Source organism: Myiozetetes cayanensis, unplaced genomic scaffold (assembly GCF_022539395.1).
Source record: "Myiozetetes cayanensis isolate MyiCay16 unplaced genomic scaffold, myiCay2020 scf22, whole genome shotgun sequence".
Classification (NCBI taxonomy): domain Eukaryota; kingdom Metazoa; phylum Chordata; class Aves; order Passeriformes; family Tyrannidae; genus Myiozetetes; species Myiozetetes cayanensis.
The window spans coordinates 8,323,894-8,349,456 of record NW_026087434.1 but is presented as its reverse complement, the minus strand read 5'-3'; the positions used below and the strand labels follow the sequence as shown (position 1 = coordinate 8,349,456).

The 25,563-nt window shown below is 43.3% G+C and overlaps 1 protein-coding gene across 1 annotated transcript in view; it reads left to right on the top strand.

Annotated features, from left to right (window-relative positions):
* OGFOD3 (2-oxoglutarate and iron dependent oxygenase domain containing 3) overlaps positions 1–21,621 on the top strand; it is a 32,988-nt gene extending 11,367 nt beyond the window's left edge. The window contains exons 7-9 of the mRNA XM_050318964.1: positions 3,140–3,293; positions 8,882–9,005; positions 18,901–21,621. Coding sequence (XP_050174921.1) covers positions 3,140–3,293; positions 8,882–9,005; positions 18,901–19,037 — 415 coding nt within the window. The 3' untranslated portion in view covers positions 19,038–21,621. The remainder of the gene's footprint in view (positions 1–3,139; positions 3,294–8,881; positions 9,006–18,900) is intronic.
* The last annotated feature ends 3,942 nt before the right edge of the window (positions 21,622–25,563 follow it).

The following is a 25,563-nucleotide window of genomic DNA, read 5'->3' as shown; positions in this document are numbered from 1 at the left end:
AAATTACTGATGTTGTGGCTGGAGAAGCAGTGAATAATCCCCCTCCCAAGCAGCTCTGCAATATTTTTTGTGTGTGTGTGTCTTTTTTTACTTGCCTTTGTGAAGGAATCTGACCTCCCTCTAGTGGTGGAAGGAGTTTTAAGTAGTCAAGTAGGTTTATTAGTTTTATTAAAATAGTCATTAATATTATGCTAAAATATTAATCACTTAAAACCTATTTCTATTCAGTAACTGTTTCTAGATACCATTGTCCTTACAGATAAACTTCTTTAAGAAGTGTTTACTTTTGATCCCAAAATGGCAAAAATTACACGGTTCCTTGATTATTATATAAAGAAAATATATAATTTGTATTTCACATGAACAGAAGCATTCCATTTTTCAATAATCTAATGAATTTCTGCTGTGAGAAGAGACAGCTGCTTGGGAATATCAATATTCCACTGGGATTCCATGCCATATAGGGGATGTTTCAGTCTGCTGGATATGAAGCTAATACAAAATCTATTATTAAATGTTTCTGTTCATATCAATGGCAGTGCTTTACCATGGATTGTAGTACTTTATGGCCTTAATGAACGATTTTATGCTGTTCTTGGGAGCATTTATCTTCATTACTTTCCCTTACCTGCCAAGGTCAGTTTAAAAATACACTCTTGAGAGGAATAACTGAATGTAATTTGTGTCTAAGCATTACTGATTGCAACAATAACAGATCTGAGTAGGCATCCTGAGCCAGGGGGATGGTTTCTAAACTGTCTCTGTCAGAATTATGTTGCTTCAGAATCAATTCTGGTTTCTAGGCTGATGCTTTAATCACCATCTGCCGAGCACATGACAGCAGTTCCTCCACAGAAGAGATGCATCTTTATCCAAAAGAGAGACCTTTAAATCAGGATGTTTGGTGGGAGGGTTGACTTTGAGCAGCAAACAGCACTATCCAAGATTTATTCTGAAAACCTCCCAGCTTATTAAGGGAGAGATCCAGAGCAGGGGGAGAGCTGATGGTTTGCTCTCTGTGTGTTGGATTTGTGTCCAGGCTCCCTGGCTGGGAGATCCTGGCCTTGTCTGCTGCAGCTGCCTCTGGGGCTGTTCCCTGGGGAGCAGGGGTGCTGACAAGTGGGATAGCAGGGAAGTTGTGTAGGATTGGAGTGTTCCTGTCACTGTGCTTGGATCACACTCTGCAGTGCCTCCCAGCTGCATTTTGTGCTGGTCTGGGCAGAGCTGTGTCCTACAGAGACTGTTCTGTGGCTCTTTTAGTCCTTTTTGCTGCTGCTGCTGCATTAAACTGGCGATTTTTCAATCTAGTGAACTTCCTTTCTCTGAAGTTTTATGTTCCTTGGACTTCCAGCTACTTCACTGGCTTGTTTGATTTTCTGCCTCATCCCCCTACCTCCAAAATAGATCTCAGGAACTGTTTTTACACAATCTGGTGGTCGTGTGCTCTTCTCATGGAGGTCTCTTCTGCCTCTCCCTCAGTCTGGCCTGTGCATTTTGATATTATCCAGTGTCTCAGTGCCAGTGGACAAGGCCTGCTGCTGACAGCCTTGGGGGGGGTTAATTTGTTGCTGATATTTCAGACTGGGTGCTGTAGTTGTGCATTTATTTGATGACAGGCAGAGAGCTCTGTCAGTGCATCTGCTCAGAGCTGGGTACCCCCTGAGCAGCCTGAATGGGACAAGAATTGCTGTGTTTATGGAAGTAAATGCTTATATTCTCCAGCATAAAGAAGTTTTCTCCTTGCAGCCAGAGCACACCAGAACTCCACCAACAGTTTTTCATCACAGAGGAGAAAGGATAAGGAGTCAGTGGGCCAGGATCAAGACGGAAAGGGAGGCTCCTGCTGCTTCTGGGTCCATGAGGGGATCCAAGGGAGCCAAAGTTCCTGGGCTTATTCACTCCTTCCTTGATAGCACCTTTTAAGCTGAAATTTGGCTTATCTTGTCACTTGATTTACACAGTACACTGAGTTTGTCCTACATAGGCTGTGTCTGGAACAGCAGGGAAGGGAATGGAATGAAAAACTTGCAGTCATGATATTGATAAATGTTGGAATGGCCAGGTCAGTGGAAAATAGGCTGAGCAGAAGAGTTTTCATAGGCTAAGAAGTGACTGTGTTCTCCTTAAGTGATTTTATTCTGCTTTTCAAAATAGTTACATGCTGTATTCTGGGAGAAAATAACACAAAGGTTTTAAGAAACAGGATTAAATCTTGAACCCCAATGTTTTCATTTAATCACTGTGTGTCATTGCATTCTTTGCTGGCTTTTAAATCTCCTCAAAGTTGACGTGCCAGCTGAGTGTGGGATTTGCCAGTGGTACTCCTCATTAAGCACAAATCTCTTCTTTTTAAAGTGCTGGGCACTGAACCAAGAGGGGCAGTTGTAGATGGCCCTGGTCTGCCAGAGGGATGGTGCTGGAGAGGCAGCTCTGGACAGCATCACACATGGGACCATTAGTTTTGTATTTTGATAACCTTAAAAGCCTTGAAATGAAATAAAAGCCCCGTCCTGTTCTTTCTTGCCTCCCAAGAAACACAGGAAAGTAGCCAAGGTAGAAACAGTTTGTCTGATCTTTGAAAATAATTGGGAAAAACATCTTGCATTCATTTTGAAAGGAAATCTGGTAACAATACCAATATACATGTTGATCAAGAACCCTGAATTTCATGGTGCCACCATCAGGGGGTTCAAAATCAGTCTAAAAGCAGTTGAAGGTTCTTCAGAGGCAACCCTTTGTGAAGGCACAACTTTACAGTTACTTGCTTTGGATTAAAAATACCTGTCTGAAAGACTTGAATGTTTTCAGCAGTTGATAAACAGTGAGGGAAAGAGCCTGCCCAGACAGAAACTGTAAAACCTTGACCACAGGAGACAAAGAGGGTTTTTTTACCTTGATGTTCTGGGAATCAAAAGACCCAGAGCAACCAACCCCAACCAACCCAAAATGTTTTTTTTTTGATGTAGTACATCTTCTTTATTTAAGGCAAAATCAGAAGGGATGGTTGTGTGTTCCCCATGATTTATCAGCTGGGGAAGAAGCTCAGCTCCAAAGGAGCACCAGCAGGGAACGAAGGAAAGCTCAGGAGAGCAGGAGAGGCCTCACTGAGCATTGTGTGTGCTCTGTGTGCTCTTTGCAGGGATGTGAGACAGAGAATTCAACAAAGGATCGCTCAGGTGTTTGGGATCAGCTCCTCCTCCCTGTACCTGACCAAGCCAACCTTCTTCTCCAGGATGAACAGCACGGAGGCCAAGACAACCCACGACGAGTACTGGCACCCCCACGTGGACAAGGTGAGGAGCAGGCTGAGGTGGCATTCAAAGGTCTCCTGTTATTATTAGAACATTTTGAAGTCATTTTGGATTAAACAATCAGTCAGACATGTTTGAAAATTGCTGATTGTTAAAAAATCCTTCAGGGGATGAACCTAAGTGGGAGATAAGTGAGTTTTAGAAACGTAGGCCATTACATCCCATGTAATTTTATTTTCTCTAATTTGATTTTGCTAGGATTAATAAATTGCCAGAGTGACTACTCAGCAATCTCTTTTGTCAGAAATATTGATTAAATTGACCTGAATTTCAGGCAGGTCTGGCAGGAGCTGTTTCACAGTGGTCAATTGATCACTGCTGTTGATCTGAGCCTTTGGTAAAGGCTTAGCATTTATATTTCAGTTATGTGTGAATTGAGGCTTTTTTACTGTATGTGTTTCAATGGGGACATGGCACCCCTTTTCAATAATTTAGTGTTGTGTTCTTTTTAGAATGGAAGTATTCTGACTTTATTTTAACTGCTCAGTCTTCTATCTTTAGGTTCAGAGCTTGGTACTTTGCATTTTTAATGGACTTACATGATTTGGTATTGAGTTAATTTCTGAACTGAACTGGATTTTAAGGTTCTGTGCAGTATAGCAGAATACAAATAATGGAAGAACCAAAGGAAAAAAGCCCAAAACATATAAAAACCCATAAGCAAAGAAGATCCACAGCACAATACCCACATTTCATGTCTTCAGGATTTATCAGTGAGTCACTCTGGAGTCATGGATTACCAAACAAACAAAATTTGCCCATCAAAACCCCAGTTATGTTCAGGGCTAGAATCTCTAAGTGGGCAGCGTACTTTGAAGTCTGAGATGTAAAAATCAGAGAAACATTCCTTGCCTGACAATAATTCCTGGAAAAAGCCGCTCTGAGGGAAGTGGAGCGTCTGTTGTTGCTCCCAGCATTAGTGTGAGCTCCTGCCATGTGAGCAGAAGCGGGTCAGATGTAGATGTGCTGATGGGGTGGTTGGTACCTGCCCCAGCTGCGGGCTGGGAGCAGAAAATCCAGCAGGGCAGAATCTGCAGGCACAGACACGGCAAAGACAAGGCCTGGCTTTGGATGCTTCTGCTTTAAAAAGCTGGGATGTGACCAGTGGACAGTGGTGGATGTGGGGCACCAGAGGTGAGAGGGATGGTTTTGAGGGCCACATTCTTTTGCCTGGTGCTGGTGGGAAGTGGCTGCAGGGAGCAGATGGTGCTGGTTCACAGCAATTCCATCACCTCACGCTCGTCCCCAAGAGCCTCAGAACAAACCAGTGATCCTGCTCATGAGAAGTGCGGTAAATTCATCAGCTCCCTGTAGTTTTTCCATAGTTTTAGAGAATCAAATTTGACTGCCACAAGGGAAGAGAAAGCAGTAAATTCCAACAGCTCATGGCTATTTTCTCCACTCTTGTTTCGGCCCCAAAAAGGTGTATTTTAGCATTTCAGACTCTGATTTATTACTGTAATGAGATTTGTGTCTGCCCAAGCATTAGGCTTGCCAATGTGCTCTTTATTCTTTCCTGCATGTGTTTTGCATTGAGAAATGAATAAGGTGGTTGGAGAACCTCACAGTTCAGTGTTTCCACCTAAATATCTCCTATATAACTTAAAAGTTATTTTGTCATTTAGAAGCAAATAGGTTTCCACAAAGAGGATTTTTTTTTTCCCTTGAGTCTTTGTCCTGACATCCTGAGAGTGCCGGAACATGATGGACAGCAGGGGTAGATGTTTTGCTGTTTTTATCCTTCTGTTTTGTCCGTGTTTTGTTTATCTTGCAGGCTGTCTGGTCAGGGAGCAGATACATCAGTTCATTGGCCTTGGCTTTTTCTAACCCACCCTCAGCTTCAGAACACCAAAACAGACACAAAATCTGCTCCCTTAAACTTGGAATGCATAATCTACACCTTAACAGTGTCTATACTGAATAAGGGGGTTGTCTGAGTTATGACAGAGGTTGATCTTGGAGGTCTTTTCCAGCCTAAATAATTCAATGTATGAAGAGATAATTATCCCATTGGGGCAGTTACCAAACACCTTGTTCATGATCAAAAGTAGTTTGAACAGAGACCAAACAGGATGAATCTGTAGCTTCACAAGTTGCCTTGAGTGCAGCAAATTCATCTGGCTTGGATTTTACTTTCTCCAACAAAGTAAGTTTTCATTTACCACTTCCAGGCTGCAGCTGAATGCAAGTTAAAAAAATCCATTGCTATTGATGTGAGGTAGGAAGTGCCTCCCAGTTAAGAGCATTAGTCTTCTTCTGTGGCCTCCAAAGCAACTGTGAATACAAGGAGGTTGAAGAAATGTCAATGAAACTTGACAGTTTGGTGGACGCTTTTGTGTTCTATTGTTATTTATTCTTCTCCCTTGGAACAGAACAAGTCACTTTTTTAAATTACTATGCAGAAATACATAGTGAAGGTTACTCCTAGAAGATAACAGGATTTTTCCCCTTGCCCCTTTCCAAAAGAAAGGTAAAATTAAGCCTTTGAAAAAGGAATCCCATGTGTTTTTTTATTTTAAAGTCTGACACTTATTACAAAGATTTTGGCTTCTTGGAGCACACAAATACCCCTCTTGCCTTTTCCCCTATATTGCAATGATATTTCTAATCTGATTTTTAAAGGTTTTTAACTGCATAATGGAGTAGTACAGATTTACTGTCTCCATCTGAGGCTTTGGTGTTTCTTTTTTTTTCCCTAAAATTTATTTGGTTTGCAGTTACACAGAAATGGAAACCCTGAAATCACCCAGATGACTCATTTAATCTCGTTGAATTTATAAGCATATAAATCAAATAAAGAGAGTGTTGGTTTAAGATGTGGAGTTTCATCTTGGACGGGATTTGTTTGGAACTGAGGCTTTCAAATGTCAAAAACTCTGATTTGTAGTGGAGTTGCTGTTGCACACTCAACACTGGCAGCAGAGCAGTCTTAGAACGTTCTCTGACAGAAGCAGTGTGGGACTCGCAGATCTCTGCAGTGCCCTGCCTGGGCAGGGATCCTGCCATCCTTCACAGAATCAGCAGGCTCTTCCAGAAAGATCCTTTTTGGGCTTGTTTTCCTTGAATTTCTTCTATCAGAGCTATTCCAGGACTTCAGTGCACATTTGCTCGAAATTATTTTGTTGGTTTGTTTTTTTTTTTTAAGCCTAAACTTGGCCATGATCAATTTATAGCTGGTTTTCCCCTCCTCCCACTTCCACCTCCTGCCATCCCCCTGTATTTACAGGCAGGAATCAGATCCCTTTTCAGCCTTTTTTTCTCTAAGCTGCACAAGCCAAACCTCCAAGTCCCCTTTACCTGCAATGTGCTCTCCACATCCCCACCACCCCCTCTGGCTGCTGAGTCTCTTTTCACTCTTATTTTCTTCCCCTGATGTTGTTACACATTTCTAAAACACATCCAGAGATCTTATTTGTGCCTTAAAGCAGCACCATCTTTGAACTTAGAGGAAGTTGATCCTCAGAAACCCAAGGGTGCCACTGCAAAATGTGTCTGGCTAATTCTGGCAGTTGTATTTATGATAATTGCCTTTAAAGAACTACCACATAAACGTCATTAGGAGCATCTGCCATTAAATATTAGCTATGTTTGACTTCTTTTGGGTAAAGAGTGCTCAAAAGAGCACACTTAACTAGATGACACATCAGGCTGAATGGAAATACCTGCATTTTTCTTGTGGAGCTGTTCATAAGGAGCTGGAGAAAATTGATTTGCTGTGCCTGCCTGGCTTATCCCCTGCTTTTAATGACAGCTTTTCTCACATAGTTTGAACTTCTGATTATATTATTGACCTGTCTGGTACTGGAAATCATTACCAGGGTAACAAATATATTGGATATGCATGGGAGGATTTTAACTCAGTATAATTTAGTGCTTCCTTTCCAGAGGGTTGCATTTCTCAGGCCTGGCTGTTCTGAGAGTTAGTCATGAATAAGGGCAGGCACAGAAAAGCCATTTTGCCCTGCACATTTAGTCATCTACCAGCAATTAGCTGTGTTTGGTTGTGCTCAAATGGTTTGCAGGCAGCTCTTTAGAAGTTTAGAATTGGTAAAGCCACCTTGGAGATGGAGTGGATAAGAACAATTTTAATGCCTTGAACTTGCAGGTGTGAGCTCAGTGAACTTCCCTGTGCTCGTGCCTTCAGTGGCTGGAAGACTTCCTGAATAAATTGACTGGAAGTTTTATCAGCAAATCAGTGAAGTGGAAAATGGCTTTGCAGGGCTGATTTGCATGAGAGGGGCTGGTTTGAGGCACTGCAGTACCACTTGCTCATTAATTCCCATTGACTGCCTTGTTTTGCTACCAAGGTTTGGGAAAACATGGGGGGAAGGGGATCACTGTGATATTTCTCTCATTCTTGTGATTCAGGCTGTGTGGTGCAGCTTATCACCAGATTTTGGCTTTTTGCCTTTAAGCCCTTATGGTCAAAAATAATAAAATGAGTAAGAAAGAGAATGTCTTCCTGTTCCATCTGCTGCTCTGTTCTCTGCAGTCACTGCCCTTGCAGGATAGCATTTACAGCTGCTCTGGAGCCAGAAATTTAACTGGCACTAATGAATGTAACTTGAAACACGACTGAAAATATTTAGAAAACTTCTAAGTTTGGAAGTAGCACCTACCTCTGACAGTCACCAGGTCAGTCAAAACACTCTGCAAGTGCTGTGTGTTTACACAGTGCTACTGTGCTGCACATTTCCCTGTCTGACAGTGTGATGCTGAACTCCAGGGTTGGGATTTACTGCTAAGAAATTGGAGAATACAGCCATTGATTTTAAGGATGTTTTTAATTGCTGGTGACGCGTAGATACGAAAAGAAATATTTTCAGAATCAGCTAAACTCAGTGTTAAATATTTAGATAGCTTCACTCTGAGCATTAGTATATAATATTTCTTTTCTCCATCTTCAATGTACATATCAAGTGAAAATAACGCTTTACAAGGAAGGAAAAAATCACTTTGTTAGCCTTAAAAATGGGATGTTTGGTCTGGAGGCTGAGAAGGAGCAGAGACTTAGCAAGTCACGTTTGAAGGTTTTTAAACAAAACCTGGATAGAAAAGAGTAGAAGTTCCTCCAACAAATGTGTGTTTATTTGAAAAGTCTGATTTATTATTACCATGAAGCTCCTGCCTGGTAGCTGGTGAAAAAGTGAAAAGGGAGGTTTCCAGAAATCTCTGAGCATGGTTAGATAATGGGTGGAATTCATTAGTCATTAACCTTTATCTTGAAACAGTGTAAGCTGATTGAGCTCTGCTCTACTTTGGACTCAATGCAGGGGTGCAACTTCTGGCACTGGAGATCAACAGGAGCACTTCTCTAGTTATGGAAACTGTGGTAATAATAGACATAACATGCTAGTCCTGGATGGAGCAGGTGTGTACATGTAATAAAACAGACTAATAAACACAGAGGCTTTGTAGGAAACAATGCTCTCAAAGAGCCCTTTCTTAAACTTATGTGAAAACTGGATAATTAGAAAAACCCATCAGATCTATCTGCTTCATTATTTGTGCTCTGCAGAGGTGAGAGTAAGAATTTGGTCATTTTTGGTCATGTTGTCTTCCCCCCCCAGGTGACTTACGGCTCTTTTGACTACACCTCTCTGCTCTACCTCTCTGACTACAGCCAGGATTTTGGGGGAGGCCGCTTTGTGTTCCTGGATGCAGATTCCAACAAGACGGTGGAGCCCCGAGCAGGTACAGCCTGGCTGTGGCTGCAGGATGAAGGGTTCATTGTGCCATTAATAACTGGGTGGGCTGGCACAGGGGGTGGGACTGTGTGTGCCATCCAGGGCTGACAGCTTGGCAGGGCACTCTGCAGCTGTGGCTGCAGCAAATCCAAAATGAACCATTCATTTTAGACCGGCCTGAAATTCCTCTGCTGTTCAAGGTGGGCTCTGTCCCCTGAGGTGGCTGAGGTGATTGATTACCACAGCTCTGATAACAGGCTGGAACACAGCTGCAAGTCCATCCCTGCTTCCAGGAGATCTGACAGGGATGAGCATTCTGATGGCTGTCAATTATACCTCCATACTTTAAGGCTGGTTTAAGGTTTTTCTAATAAGTGGATCATTTGGAACTGCAGTTACTCCGGGGCAGGATGCCCAGAGAGAGGGAGCTGAGTCTCAGCTCATCTGTCTGGCAGGTTGAGTGCTGAGCTTCCTGCAGTGTTGCCTTTTATAATGCAAGACCAGCCACACTTTTGTAGGGGGAAAAAAAAGCCAAGGGCAGCTTTATATTCCTACTGTGTTCTGTATTTTATTTTCAAGATAGAAAAGATGGAAATTTGCTCATTTAAAGACAGCCTCAGTAATTGTCTGCTGACAGGCATTACCCCAAGACTATTGCTGCCTGCAAATTGGGATGGTGTTTTTTGAATTATGGATCACAGTGAGCCACTCACCTGCAGTAATGCTGGCTTAGATAAACTGAGAGTATCTGCACTCTGGGTTTGGTATCAAGAATGATATGTTTGATTATTTTGACTTTTATGATTGGAAATAAACCCTCAGCTGAAAGTGTCATCTTTTGCAAAATGCTCTGTTTTGAAGGGGAGCACGTGAAACTATTTCATTTCCAGATGCAGTTGTAAGATTAACATGTGTTTACAGGTGTAGAAATCATTGCTGTGGATGTGGGAGGAGAGGTGAAGGAGGAGAGGTGAAGCACAACCTGAAGGCACTTGCACTGACTTTTGCTCTTGCTGACAAAATGTGGCTTGGGAGAGAACGACCCCAGGGTGTTTTCTGTTGCTGGCACAAGTTGATGTATTTTTCATGATCAGAATGTTCCTCTGCAGTGTTTTTTCTTTCTCTCCTTCTGTCTTTTTGGCTTTTGGGTTTGTTTTGGCTTATGCTGCTTTTGATCCTCGGTGCTCTGCTTGTCACTCCAACCCAACTTTTAAATCCACATGTTGATAATTCTCCTTTAGGAGATCCAGGCTTTTTTAGAGATGACTGTCATCATCACTGGGTCAGTTTTAGTGCTTGACTAAGCTAATTTACCTTCTCTGTATTGCTAAGTCCTAAAACCTGGCACTTCTTGTTGTCTCAAACTTAGGCTGCATTTTGGGAGGCTGATGCTGAGTGCCCAAATGGGCAGGTTTCTTTTTCTGTGAGCAGTAATTTGTCCAAGTGTCAGGCTCGACAGCAGGGGACAGAAAAGTCACTGTTAGTGATGCAGCAGAGCAGAAAAGCAGTAATTGGAAATACAGGAAAAAGCAATTAAAAATAAAACACTGTGGGATGGCCTGTGTTTGAAAGTGCTGCCTGGGCAAGTCCCACTGCTGCTCCAGATGCATTTGCAGCACTGTAATGGTAAAGGATCAGTGTTAGCCAGGCAGGGGGGGACAGGGAGGACTGTTCTGTTAGGAGTGGAACCTAAATTAAAATGCTCATCCCTTCTCTCAGTGCATTCTCTAAGAGCTCTGTACGTCTCAACTCTCACATATTTCACTGAAAGACTCTGATCTGTAGGATGGTCTTTAACATCCCCTGGTTCTGTTATTAACAAACACCTCTAGCTTTAAGAAGGAATTATAATTTATTAACCTCGAGGCTTTTGAGCTGATTTTCTTTTCAGCAGACGTGAACAAGCCAGCACCACGATGCCAGTTGAAATGTGTAACCTTTGGCTAATTCATAACCAATTTTGGCATGAAGGAACACATCTTTCTTGTGCCCTGATGGCCTGCAGAAGTATTTTATGTGTCTTTTGACTTCAGTCAGGACCTCTGTCTGCTGCAAGAAACTCACTGTGCCACGAGCAAGAGAATTCTTAGTGCCAAGGGAAATACTCCTTTGAAAAGAAAACATTTTTTTGGTGCAGAGAAACAGATCTAAAGGGGTATCTGTTTCTTTTAAATATCTATGGAAATTCTGTTTGCCAAAAATTATCATAACTGGTATTTCTTTCCACCCTTTGCACCAGGGTTGGTTTGTTCAGCCTTTTGAAATGAGGTCCTTCAGAATGAAACCTTTCAGCATGCTTTTTGCTGGGCTGAGACATGTTTTAGTAATCTCCAGTAGATACAGGAGGATTGAGAAGAAATGGCAAGACATTGAGTCATCCCTTTTTCAGCCATAAAGTTGCTATACTTTCTGCTGCTGCTGCTAAACCTGTCAGTGTAAACCATATTTAAAATTTCGTAATTTCCCAAAGTCTTGTGTGAATTTGGGGACTGACAAGATCAGGACACAGACTTCACTTTATCATACAGTGTAGATGAAACTCTGCTGTTGGGGTGAAATCTCAGTACTGGTTCTGTGTCCATTATTTGCAGGTAAATTTGGTTTCAAGGTCAGTTTTGCTGCAATTATTTTCAACTTACAAGGGAATTTGTTCCTCATACAAGTTGTTTACTACACAGGGGTAGAAGGAAAGGTCACAGTCACTTCTTCTGTGTGTTTGGGGAAGAAAATAATCTGTGGTGCCAAATGAATTCTGTGCTTTGGAGAGTGAAACGTGGCTCTCCCTTGAATATCAAACTTAGCATATTCTCACAGCTGTCAGGAGTGTGTTTTTGGAAGTGTAAAATATTTGAGTTGAAGGTATGAGGTATTTGGGAACTTGTGAAGGTGGATTATTCCTGGTTTAGGATGGAAAGCAGTGTGTGTTCAAATGCACTCGAGGCTTTCCCACAGTGCAGGAATGGGCTGTGGGGTCTGGGGGTGCATTCACTGAGGTTAAGTGCAGCTTTACTGCAGTGCTCAGATACTGCAGGACTCTCAGATCCTGGAATCCTGAGAATAATAAGTGCAGTATTCCAGATGAAGGGGTGGGAATCTGTCACATCTTTATCTTTAAAAACCCAGGTTCAGGGAACTCCGTACTAAAGGCTGAGGAAATGCAGCACAGTGATATGAAAAGTCACATTTCCAGGTCCAGGACTCTCAGAGCAGCGTTAACAGAAGGTGTGAAAAACGTGTTTAAAGCATGTATTTAGTAATTGATCTGGTATCATGGAACAGTGGATATTTTGCTCCCTCACTGAGATTTTCTGATCTTTCTCTATTTTCAAGCCACATCATCCAGGTTCAGTCTGGATCATGATGATCTCCTGCCATTCCCAGCTGTAGTTTTGCTCCAATCAGTAAAAACTGGAGCACAGTTTGAAGTTAAAGCAGTATCAGCTGAAAGATGAGAATGATTTTTAAGTTCTCCAGAAGGAGCTGCCAGTCCTGGTGAGGAGGGAATGCAGCTGGCATCAGCAGCTCAGTAATAACCAGCCGTGCAAAGTCCATGATTTACAATACTCATCACAAACTGCACCAGGGGCTGGGAGGTGATTGCAAAGAGAAGTGGTAGAAAAAGGAGGGAGGACCTGTTAAAATTGGGGGAAAAAAATACAGAGAAAAAAAGCTCCTCATTTCTCTGTAGGACTCTGAAGACTTTCTTTTGCTTTCCGTTTTGGTACCTGTGGAAGGATAAATGTCTGCCAGGCTCTGGTTTTGTATTCCAGCAGTGCTTGATGACAGGTTAATTATGGCATTAAATGAAATGCTATTTTAATTAGGCCCATAAAGCAATAGATACCTGGGAGTGCAGGTCAGACCTGCACTTAACATGGTGTTTTTATTAATGACTTCAGATAAATACACTGTCCTGTTGAGGCAGCTGGTACTGAGGGGAGCTGTGCTCAGTGTATACATCACTGGCTGGGCCACTGAAAGGAGGTGAAACAAAACAAAATCCCAAATAACTGCAGGTCCTGCTGTGTTTCACTGCATGGTTCAGTAAGGATCGTTCATTGCTTGGTTCCTGAGGTTTGTGAGTGTGAATGTCACGTGCCATAGATGCAATCATGAAGCCTTTTTGTTTAAAAGCCATTTTTTGAATAAGTGGGCAGCAGAGGTTACCCTTGTGCTCCAGTGATTTACTAAATGTAAGGGGGAATTCCTGCTCTAGCAGAAGTCCAGACCCCACAATTTGTGTGTCCCCATGATTTGACCACAGCTCTACTGCCCATGCCACGTTTGGGAAGGTCAGGAAAAGGAAAACAGATGATCTGGAGGTTATTTAATGTGATTGCAAGACTTTGTTTTGAGTGAGAACTTTCTTTAGGGGCCCAGTTCAGAACTTGTGCAGCTGCTCTGACACTGGAGCAGAGCAGACCTGGCAGCCTGGCTGGCTGAGCTTGAGCACTGAGGGCAGAAGTGGAAGGCAGAGCAGGGTGATGTCCCTGCCCTTCTCTTGGCTGCAGGGAGAAGAAATGGAGCCCAGAGGTCTCACATCTGCATAACTGCTCTCTCCATATCAGTTTTCACTCCTAAGTACTCCCCTGGGTTGTCACACCCTCAGACAGAGAGGAAGATGTTGGGATTTTGAGCAGCCAACTGTGCTGATAGTGAGAGGAGCAGGCAGGGAATCTGTTGAAGTCTAAAAATGTTCATGTACTTTTAGTAGGAAATAAACTTATTAATTTTCTTTAAAAACAGTAATTTGGAAGTTTTCATGCCAGGTCTTTTTAAATTTAAAATAAAAGCAAGTACTTTTTCGATAGTACTGATAATAGTTTTACAAATTACAAGGTGGGAGACTTCACTATGTGAATCACTGATTTTATTTACAACAGCAAGTAATTTCAGGACAAATTTGTGACTAGGTTTTGATGGCCACTGCAGGTAGTTTTGGGGTTTTTTTAAGGCCATTGGCTTCTTTCTGCTTCTGTGCTTGACACAGAAGTAGCAAAATTGTTCAGAGAAGCTTGTGCCCTCTCTTCTGGGGGGCTCTCTTCACCCCATATCAGGGCAGTCACAGACACTGTCATTCCATGTTCCCTTTGTGGGGTTTGCTGAAAGGACTTGCTTAAAGTTCTCCCCATTCAACATTTATTTATAAGTAACTGAGTAAGTCTATCTGTTAAATAAGTTTTATTTGGTGTGATGGCAGAGACTGTTATCATCAGATTATCTGCCTGATGATCTGATGGGTTTCCTTGGACACTTGATAGGAGAATGAATTAGTGATTATCCTTCCCAGATGACAGGGATGAGAACACAGTTGTGTTTGTGCAGTTTCCCTGGCGGTGCTTCTGTCCTGGTGTCATTCAGCAGATGAGATGCAGTTTCTCCTCCTTTCCCAAGTAACATTTAGAGCTGATAAATGTTAAACAGACAGTGGAAGCTGTCAGTGCACGAGATGGAAGATGCTGAATAGATCTGGGGTGCCAAACAAACGGTTCCTGCTTCCCTTTCACCAGACAGATGAGCTGCTTCGTTTCCTTCTGAGCAGCAGAACCAGCTGCCATGGACAGTGGGGGGAGGAGAGACCCTTTCCATCCCCCCAGCTCTGCTCTGCATCCCTTCCCTGGCTCTGGCACCAGGCAGGGCTGGCCCCTCTGCCCTTCCCTGGTGTCCAGCAGGCCAGGGAGGAGAGCAGGGGGACAGTTGTCATTCCCTTACTTGGTCGAGACCATCTGACACAACATTTGCAGTTTCTCCTGGATGTTCTCAGGACCCAAGGAGTTGACAAGGAAATCTGGCAGTGAATTAAACTAGAAGGGCAGAAGGATGCTGCCAAAAAAGCAGAAGGGGGAATACCACATGAAGGATGGGAGCATGAAGAGGATTGGGATCCAGTGGCAAAACAGGCTGCAAATGCGAGTGATTACCAAAGTTGATGTTCCTGTGAGGGGCCTGTTCACCTGTAATCAGAATAACTGAGGAGGGAAAGGACCTCTGGAAATCATCTGCTCCATGCCCCCCACTCAAAAATCTGGCACAGGAGACACAGGGGTAACAAAAGATTTGAGCCTGAGACATCCCTGGGAAGGGGGTGGATGCTGCACTCGTGTGTCTGACCTGGCCCTGAGCAACCTGAGACAGATAATCTGGAAACTGGCCCTGATCTGACAAAGGGAATTGGACCAGGCAACCTCCCAAGGTCTCTTCCAGCCTGAGTGGTGCAATGAATGTTTAGTATTGGAGGCATAAGAATCTTGCAGCATTTTTTCTCATGAGCACTGTGGAGTGTTAATATTTGAATGGTTCTCAAAGCCCTTTCTTTATATTCCCTACATCTTGTTATAACTTAACCTGGTGTGCCTGAGCAATTTTCCTTCAGAATAAGAACAGCAGAAGGAATATTTTTATCATACTTGTAAAAGAGAACGTGTGTTAACTGCCAAGTGTTGTACTGGTGCTTACTAATTAATTTCCACAGAAACCTTGTTAGAATAGGTCAGTACAACTTTTCATTTTAGAGACAAGGAAACAAATGGCAGAGTAAATGGATTCCTTGAGGTCACAGTTAACACATCAGGGGTGTGGATGTCACTGAGAATGGTTTCCTTTGTACTTCCCTCCAGTCTGTGCTGCCTCTCAGGACAGGTTGAGTAGCAAACTGAAGGCAGCTTCTTTATGGAAGTACAACAGAATGTTAGAATTCGAGACAGACAAAAATCTGAGAGCAAATCCTGTGGGGATAGTGACTTTTTACTGTGACATTGCTGAGTGCATCATTTTTTCCCACCTGTCTGCTGTTCCTTGTGGTGCTGATGTTTTCTCAGTACATCTGAAAAGAATTCGTTGCTAAGAGGCAATTATGAATTAAACCTGGGAAGGCAAAAGCTCATATTTAATACATATATTCCTCTAGTGGGTTTGTTTGAGTAATTAAATGGGACAAAATTGCTGCACAGTGAAATGTCTGTTGCTTTTGCTGCTTGTTAAATATTATTCCTGAAAATAACAGTGTTGCTTCATCTAAATTGGAATCACATAAAATTGTGGAATTTGTGACTGGCACTTTCATGTTTTCATAAATACTGATTCCTGTGGATCAGTGCAGAAATGGATTCTCAGAAAGTCAGGGGAATGAGTGGTGACCTCTGATACAATGAAGGTCTTGCTGCCTGTAAGAGTTCCCAGTCCTTGGTGACTGTCCCAGGGTGGCACATTCCGATGAGTTTTCCGTGACAGCAGTTCTTTCATCCCAAATACAATTTATCCTTTGCTTACTCTTAAATATTTTCAAACTTGTGTGGATGCCTGAGGGCCACAGAAAGGAGGGACTGGGAAGCAGCTCCACCTGGAGATGGAGCTCTGGACTAATCCCAGTCCAGAAGCAGAGCCTGGGAGGGGGAACAGCTGCACCACCACAACACCTTCTGCAGTCTGCAAGGAACAGCAGCTCCTCAGCTAAACCTTGGCCAAACTCCATCCTGAACTTTCTAGCACTTAATGCTGGAAAGTGTAGAAAACATGGACAGGAAAACAAGCTGAAGGTTCTGGTGTCAAATGGAGATCAAAGGCAAGGATTGATTACTTCTGTTCCTGTGAGCAAGTGCAGGCAAGGTGGTCCCTGAGAGGCTCCTGCAGCTCCTGAGGTTACCACAGATCTTTCCAATTCTTTTGGTTTTTTGCTCTTTTAGTCAGAAAGTTGAAAACAAGTGCATTTGTAGGGGAGGAACTTCTTCCAGGCCATTGCTGCACCCTTCCATGGGATCTAGGCTGGAGCACAGCTCACTCCCTTCCTACTAATGGCACACCTTTATTTTATCTCATGTCTTTTTCCAGGGAGTCTTTGGATAAGGATACTGTCAGATATCCCTGGAAGATTTGGTTGGATGGGATGGGAATTAACATTCTCTACCCTCATTTTGAACATTTACACTATTAAAAATAAGTGTAGATGGAGAGAGTGTGCTTTTGCTTCAAAAACCATGCAAAGAAATTAAGGTTAAAAGAAATTCTTCCCAAGTGAGGACAAATCATCTTTGAAAATTGACTGCAACCTTGTTCAGTGACCCAGAAATCCCAGCTGATGGAGAAGGGACCAGATACACAAGGAGCTGTAAGATACCATATATATGAAGATATATTTATTAAAGAAAGGACTTAAAAGACATTCTGTGCAGCCAACAAATCCAGTTTAACTGGCTGAAACAATACACTGAACCTTGTCTCACTCTGAATCACCACTACTTCTAGAAAGAGATCAAACAAAACAGCTTGAAAAGTCAGTTTAAGGCAAAGCTTTGAGTGAGTAGCTGAGGGACCAATAACACTTTAATGATGTTGAAATAAGGTTTAAAAGTGAAAAAAAACCCATGACACAGGGACTTTGTGTGAAACCCTTGAGGGCTGCACTCATTGCAACACTTAAAGGGTAGGAGCATGTTGCCTTCATTCAGCCTTTCATCCAGACAAGCAGGACAGCGAGGTGGGAATGAGCTGTGCATGTGAATGACTCTGCTCTTTCTGTATGTAAAGCTTTACCCATTATTGATGTGCAGCCACAGGAACAGAAGAGTATGATGTGACTTGTGCTTGGCAGCTGGGAAAGGCTCTGAAGTGCATGAGGGTTAGGTGTGAGCTGGAACCGAGTGGTAAAGGGACTCCAGCAGACTGAACTCAGAGATTGGGGGGTAAGCTGAGCTCCAGAAAGCCAGTCTGGCTCTGCCCCAATCTCCCACATGTGCTGCTTAGGAGTGTGCAGAGGAACTTCTGCATCTTTTGGATCACTCTAAAGAGAAAACCAGCTACATGCCCATTTCTGCAGTGGAGATGGGCTGAGGGTTGGATGGGTAAGTTTATCTTGCTGTGCAGACTCTAAGTAGGCATTTAAGTGTTTCATTTTGCCTGATGGCATCCCAGGCACACTTAGATTGTCAACAGGAGTTCCCTTTGATAACCCTTGAAACAAACTTTAATTTGAACAGTGGGAAGAAAAGCCTGAGTGGGGAGAACACAAGCTCTGGGGGTAAAGCAGCTGTGCAGGTGAGCATCTCTTGGTTCCTCAGGAGAGCCGGGGCCGTCCTGTGGAGTTGCGTCAGTTCGGAGTCACTCGCTAAACATCAGACTTGTTTGTTCTCAGAAGAGTTTAATGATGGGGAAGTGCAGAGGGGTCCATTCTGCTGTCTCATGCAGTGGGATGCCAAGGCACCACCTCTGCTGTCACATCAAAGTCACTGCATTTCACCTGGATGCCACGGGAGGCAGGCGATGGTCAGGGCTTGGACAGGATGGGGCACAGCGGGAAGCACTTACATTTCTAAAACAATTCCCAAGCCAATGCATTGATGGAGTGGCTCTTTCTAAGGAAAGTGAATTTGTACATGACTGATACATGACTCTGTAACCTGACTGAACAGTGAGTGATCAGAGCAGGCCCAGAAAGCAATAGCAAATGCTTGGTACAATGCTGATAAACTGCCACAGCTGCTCGTAAACCTGCTGAGCATTTTGTCACTGAAGACTTCTTGAAGACTTTAGTACTTCCTCCTTCTTTGGTCTAAAATTAGAGGCCAGACTAGAAGGGGAGCAGGGAGGAAATCGATACACTTTGATGGCAGTCACTAGAGCTGCGCTCTTTTAATTGAGGCAAATAAGAACTGGCTTCAGATGCTTTTGGCTTCCTCCTGCCTTTTATAAACTATGAGATACAGTGGAATTACATCTCCAGCTTCGCAGCACAAGGGATTAAAGTGTGTTTTAAACAGTCCATAAAGCTGTCAGAGTGCAGCATAAGCTCATAACAGTTTGTCTGTGTGATGACCTGCGGGCTCTCAGGTACTGAGACAACAGCAAGGCTGCGTGGAGAGAGCTGAGAGGCAAACTCCACGTCACTGATGAAATCCTTGTCTTTACAGGCCGGGTTTCTTTTTTCACCTCGGGGTCGGAGAACCTGCACCGTGTGGAGAAGGTTCACTGGGGCACTCGCTTTGCCATCACCATCTCCTTCACCTGCAACCCGGAGCACGGCATCGGGGATCCAGTCCTGGGGTAACTCCCCTGGGGGTGGAGCACGAGGTCAAATGGAAGGAGAGAAGCCCTGCAAGAGGAGAGGAAAAAGGGAGAGAACATCTGCTGTAACCTCACATTCAATCAGAACTGCCCGGCTGTATCAGCAGATTGTAATGAACTTTGTTTTCACGTGACCTTTTCCCTCAGGACCAGCTCAGATTTGATGCGTTCTGAAAATGGTTTGTTATGTCCCAGAGGGACAGGCTACGAAGAAGAGTTCTTGAGTGGGCTCTTCACTCTTTTTTTTATTACTATTTTTTTAAAAATTCTTCAGTTTAAAAGATACAAACCCATCTTCTGGGCCATGCCTTGATTTGTCTCCCCGTGCTGCTGTGAACCTGTTTAATTCTTTAACCATTTCAGTTGCTAATGGGATGTAGAGAGTTTGACCTCAGTCAGTTGAGCAAGGTGAGTGTTATTCTGAACACACTTTCTGCTGAGAACAATGGATTCTCGTGACCCATGGGCATGAGTGGGCAACACACCTGGGGCTTGTCTACTGGCACTGACTTCAACCTCTGTTTTAACTGAATTACTGCTGTTTTTTGCTGCAAACAGGGGCTAGTTAATACAAAGTCAGCAATACAATTCTCTGGCCAGAAAGCCTGCTGCTTTTGGATGACAAATGCTTTGTGCAGGGAATGTCACTGCACCAGATGCCTGTGATCCGAATGCAGCATTCCCAGCTCGCCTCATTTCCTTTGGATCTCCGTGGAAATGGTCGGTGTCCCGGTTGGAAGCTCAGTGTTAGGGTTGTTAAGAGCTCTTTATGGAGATGGCTTGACCGTGTAACCCTCTACACTGAGCCAAAACTCAGGAGGAGAGCTGGGCAGAGGTGACCAATCCTCTGGATTCATCCAAGAATTCCTCATGACCCAGTTCCCAGGAAAGGCAGTGGGTTGGGAGGGAAACAGCTGAGAAAAAAGCTAGTTTTGTTGGGGTTTGCCATGTGCCAGTTCTGGCCTGCTTAGACTCAGTCCTGTCAAGCCTGGCTTGTGCTGGGTCACAAAACCCCTCAGCCTGTGGGCTCTGAGGGAACTTGGTGTGCACTTCCAACTGAATTGTGTCCAAAGCAATGTTTTATTTGCTTCAGAAGGTCTCTCAGTAGCTATTTTGGGACTTTTTCAGTTCAGTATGAAGATTTTTTTCTGTTGCCTCAGACCATTGGTGTTCCCTGGATAATAAACTGCAAGGGCTTCAGAGAACAGGAGCTGTGTGAATTGCAGTGCAGATAAAGGAGCAAAAGTGTGATCTTGCCAACTACCCTGGTTTCTTACTGCAGTCAAAGATTTCTGTGGGTCAGGGAATTGATAAATAAACTGTAGGAAAACCTAAATTTTGTTCTCAATCATATTCTGAAGCAAATCTGTTTTATTCCTAGGGTGTATAATTTCTGTGAAACACTGAAAATCTGGGAATGTGCTTTGATGTTTTAATTTTTTAAAAAATTCTATACATAGTTTTGATTCCTTAATCTACCCTTTTAGGGAAATAATAAGTACTGGTGGGGATTACCCTGCAGATTGATGACAGCACACCTGGCCTTGTGAGTGCTCTCACTGGGCACATCAGCAAGATTGTTCTCAAACCTGAAAAAGGTTTCCTTGTCTGTGCTAACGAGGAAGGATTGTTAAAAAGGCTGGATGTAAGGAAATAATAAAGCCAACTGGGCTTTATCTTTGTTCATGAAATCTTTGTCTCAAAGCCTGTTTATTCCAAGGAACTGGAATTTCTTTGGGAAGAAGCACAGTGATTCCACAATAAACGCTGGATGTTTTAGTAACACTGAGCTTCTTCTGTCTGGAGCTTCAATATCTGGACTGCAAAAAGCAATATCTAGATCTTGGAAGAATTTAAATGGCAAATGAGGAAGTAAAATGTAATCTCAAAGTTTCTGAATAGCACCCTCCAGCAGGAAACCAGTAATTGCAGAAAGGCTGATGTTCCTGGGGCAGAGTGGAAGTTGCAGAACTCACTGATCATTAGAGATAAACTTGGCTTCATTTCTTTTAGGCCTCTTAAATACCCTGAATAATGTTTTATGAAGGGTCTCTCTTCCCAGTTCTTGGCAGATAACAGGAACTACTCCAAAACCGATTTTCCATTCACAGGGATATCAGGAACTTTTGAAAAATGTAAAGGTGTGTGATCAGATGATGTTTTTTGTGTAAACCCCCTTTTCAGTCCTGTGGCATTCCAGGAATTTCTTGCCATTTCTCCTGTATCACATTTTCACTGTGTAAGCAGCTGTGGAATGAGGGGTTTTAATTGCCCTGAAGGTTTGGAAAGGCACATTCATGTTGAGAGTTTCCTGAGTATGTATTGTCCCCCTGAAATACCCTGCGCTCCATCTTCATGAATTTCAAGTCCAGAAATGTTTACAAGGGTAATCTATTTACAAAGAGATTTTAATTTGGATTTATAGCAGGAATTTAGCTCCCTGTCTTATTTATTTTTAAGATCAGTGTCTCAGCCAGGTGCTTTCTGAGGCTGTAGCACGTAATGAGGTGCACATTAAAATAAATGTAGCTGAAATGGCATCGATGATGGCTGGGCTGTCATGGAAATCTGGTTTTGTTTCTTCAATTGCAGTTCTCAGTACCCTTGAATTTCTCCTTTATAGCTTTCCTTTCCCCGGTAAATGAAGATGACATTGTTTTTAACATAATAGTTCCTCATGTTCCTTCCACATCCAGATATCCTTGCACAGTGGTTATAGGAGAATTGGTTCTTTCTAACATGCTGATGTGGAGCTTTGTGCAGTATTTTTGTCTAGGAATAAACCCAGGAGATGCTGCTGGAGGTCAGGGCTGTCTGAGTGGGGAGGAATAAACACAACCAACCTCCCTCCTCCAAGGAAAAAAAAAAGAAAAGAAAAAAAAAAAAAAAATATCTCCCAACTCCTGTCTCTCCTTTTTGAGTCTCCTGTGTGGAAATCCAAGCCAACATTCCAAGAGCAGCAGAAGAGTTATTTCCTCTCTGGACCACAGATGGCTCTGGCACAAGGATGGTCTCAGCCTCCTTCAGGAAGGCAGATCAGCAATCCTGGGAAACCCAGCTCAGACTCCACTGCAGTGCTGGGGAATCCTCTGCTGCTCCTTCTGAAACACCAGGAAGGGCTGTAACATCTCTGCCTGTTTTTTGTAAACATCTGAAAGCTAATTTTAGATGGTGTTTGCTGAAACCTGCCAGTCATCTCTCTTTTACTGACTGTTAATTTATCCCCAAGGTATCTGAGTGGGCATTTTTTATCTTCCCATGTGAGTGTTGGTGACTTCAGGCTGGACTGTGCAAAGGAAATAACCATCCTACTTCCAAAGTGCACATCTTTGTGTGCATCATCTCCCTCCAATCCCTCATTTCACATCTCACTTCCCTCCCAGCACAGCTCAGCTTTTACCTGGAGCAAGAACTGCAGGAGGCATAATAGTCCATTATTTATCCATTGACTGTCTGGCCAGGACTGAAGAGGAGCTGGCTTTTTCCTCTGACCCTCTCAGCCCCCATGGGGGCTAAAGAAGAATTCCTAACTCAATTTTTGAGATTTTTCATTCTTCAGCATTCATTTTTTTCCCAGCTACTCTCTTATTTTTCTTCCATTACAGGCATTGTCCATATTGGAACCACCACCCTTTATTTCTGAGATACTTCTTTCCATCCCACCTGTTTTCCTGTAAGGCTGAAATGATGACCAGGGAGGGGCCTGTTGTTGAGCATTCTTGTCTTCCATGGTACCTCATGGACAATGAGGAAGGAATTTTGAACCAGAAGCTCCAGAGAGCAGGGCAGACCTTGGGACCAAAGGAGTGCCTTGCTTGAATAGTCCTTACTGTGGAGTCAATAAAGCAGCTTGGAACTACCATCCCCTTTTTGTTTTTGTAACCTTCAGATGCATCTAAACAAAGGGCAACTATCAGAGCAGCTGGATGTAGGGCTGACTAATCCTGAGGCTGCCCCAGGGGATCTGCACTGGTGGAATCCGTGAATTGCCACGGCAGATTTACTGATCAGAAGGAGCTGCACTGAGACCTTCACCCAAGACTTGGAAGCTCAGTGATGGGAAGCACAGAAGGAGCACGTGCCCCAAACCACAGCACCTCTTTTGGAAAGAAATATTCTGTTTAATATTCTATTTATAGAGGGAAGCTGAGATTTGTGGAGCTCATGTTACTTATTTCTGGGAATTTCTTCTAACAGGCCTCCCGTGTTCAAAAAAAAGCCTCATTTTAGACGTGGATACCCTTCCTATTCTTTTATTAACAACCAAAAAAAAAAAGCACCAGCCAGGTTCCTGGGGCATGATTTTTCTGGACAGACACCTTGAGGATTTGTCTCTTTCCTCAGTTTACACAATTATTTTAAGCTGTTTATGTAGGTGCCTGGACACTTTGCTGCTGACTCCACAGAAAAAAACCCTGCTGTTTTCCTTTGAGAGTGCTTTTCACTGCCAGGGGAAGGGCTCTGGGCGGATTCCTACCTTGGAGGTGACCTCCTCAGCATATTAACTTGCCAGCCAGACCATTAAATCTCGGGGGAATAAACAAAGGCAGGTCCTAATGGAGTCGTTCTGCATGTCTTGGCTCTGGATGGTGGTTTCTTCCATCCCCTCTAGCAGACAAATGTGTTTATTTCTGATTTATATTACTGAGGAGGAGACATCTTCTGGGAGTCCTCCCTGCATAAAAGGGCTTTAATTGTGACTCACTGAATAACCTCATAAAAAGAAGGCCACGTTTTACCAGGTGATTCAGAACTCAAAAGGCTGCTGTGAAATAACAAACCCTGAGCCCCTTTAGTCCTTGCACTTCTCAACACCAAAGCAGAGAGAGAAGGGATCTTGCACTTGGGATTATTTCTACTTCACCAGGGGCCAAAAATGTGTGTTTTCTTATCGGTTTATTTTAAAGGAAAAGAAGAAATTCATTTGGGAGTCATCCCTTTCCACAGGCACAAATAGGATCAAAATAACCTGTGCTTTATTAGCATGAAAACAGAAATACAGCAGAAGTCAGTCAAGCAGAGGGGTAAGTTAAATTTAAGGCTGTGTTAAGCAGGGAGCAGCTGCGGGAGGTTTCTCCCACACTGACACGTCTGTGTCAATTTAAACTGACATTTCCCCCTCCTCCTCCTCCTCACTCCGCTTTATTGGTTCATTAGAAGATCAGACAAAGAGCTGGAAACTGAGAGCTGTCAGGCAGCAAAGCTCTTGCTGATAAAACCTTCCATAAAACTTCCAACAGGACCTCTTCCTCAGTACCATTTACCTCAGCTGTTTATCCTGTCCACTCTGATTGAATTAACAGTGAACGCTGGGTATGCTAAAAGAAGTTGTCATGGTGCATCCACCTGTTTAAGAAATGATGAATTAATCTTTGCTCTGCATGTATCTCTTGTAGGAGAGGGGCATTTCAGGTGATATATGATTAGCATCTATTTTACTTTTTCTGAAACTAGGCAGAATTTAGACCTGTAAGTAAGAGAGCTGAAGACTCACTCGTGTCACATTTATTTATTAGTGCCTTGTGAAGCCTTCCCTCATCTCAGCTGCTGCCTCTGAGCCTTTTCCCCTCAACAAGTGGAACTTGAGACCTCTGGCCTTTGTTTTCTCAGCGCCTTTAGCACCTCCCGATGGCTGCGGGGCAGTGAATTCCAGCACGCTGCAAAAATTATCACTTTCAATACAAGTTAAACACGTTTTGGCTCTGTAGCTACATTTTCACATAGGCTGTGGAGAACTTGTGCTCCTCCTAATCATTCTCCTTAGATTAAATACTTCAGCCATAAGGCATGCCCAGAAGGGCAGCAATCAAAAGCCTTTCCATAGCTGAGTTGTACAGGGAGATAATTCTGAGATGTTCAGGGGTAAATTGATGGTTCTGTCCTCTGGTCAGGCTGTGTGATCTGCGGGACCCGGGCGAGGCAGAAGGGAAGGTGTTTGATGGCCTGGAGTGGGGGTGCAATGGTTCTGTAATTGTGGCTGCACTTCCAAGGCAATCAAGTTACAAACACGGCCAGGTCATTAAGAACAGCAACAGCCTCTTGTTAGACTATTTGATAGAATTGTGAAAAAAACCCAGAAATCTTTGAGCCTTAAAGCCTTGCTTTTAATGAATGAAATGCAATGAATAAGCCAGCAAATCAATTAATTTAAAAACCATTGTTATTGTCTGCCTCTCCCCTGCCCATCAGCTGGACAGGGTTAATGACCCTGGGTTTATTTCCTTCCAGCTTGGATGGATGTGCAGAGAATGGATGTGGAGCTGGAAGAAGAGTCACTCACTGCTTGCTCCAGACACCCCCAGCTCCTTCCTAAGTGCAGATGAGGGCTTGATTGTGCTACAGAGGAGACAAAGGTGGGAATAGGACTAGGATACTTCAAATCTTTTAAATAAATAGCATTTTAGTTTTCTAATACTGATGCCACACTTGCTGAACGCTTTCTGAGTAGTCCAGCTGCACCAGGCTGTGTCACTTAGGAGACAAGGATTTTGCAGTTGTGTTCACGGCCC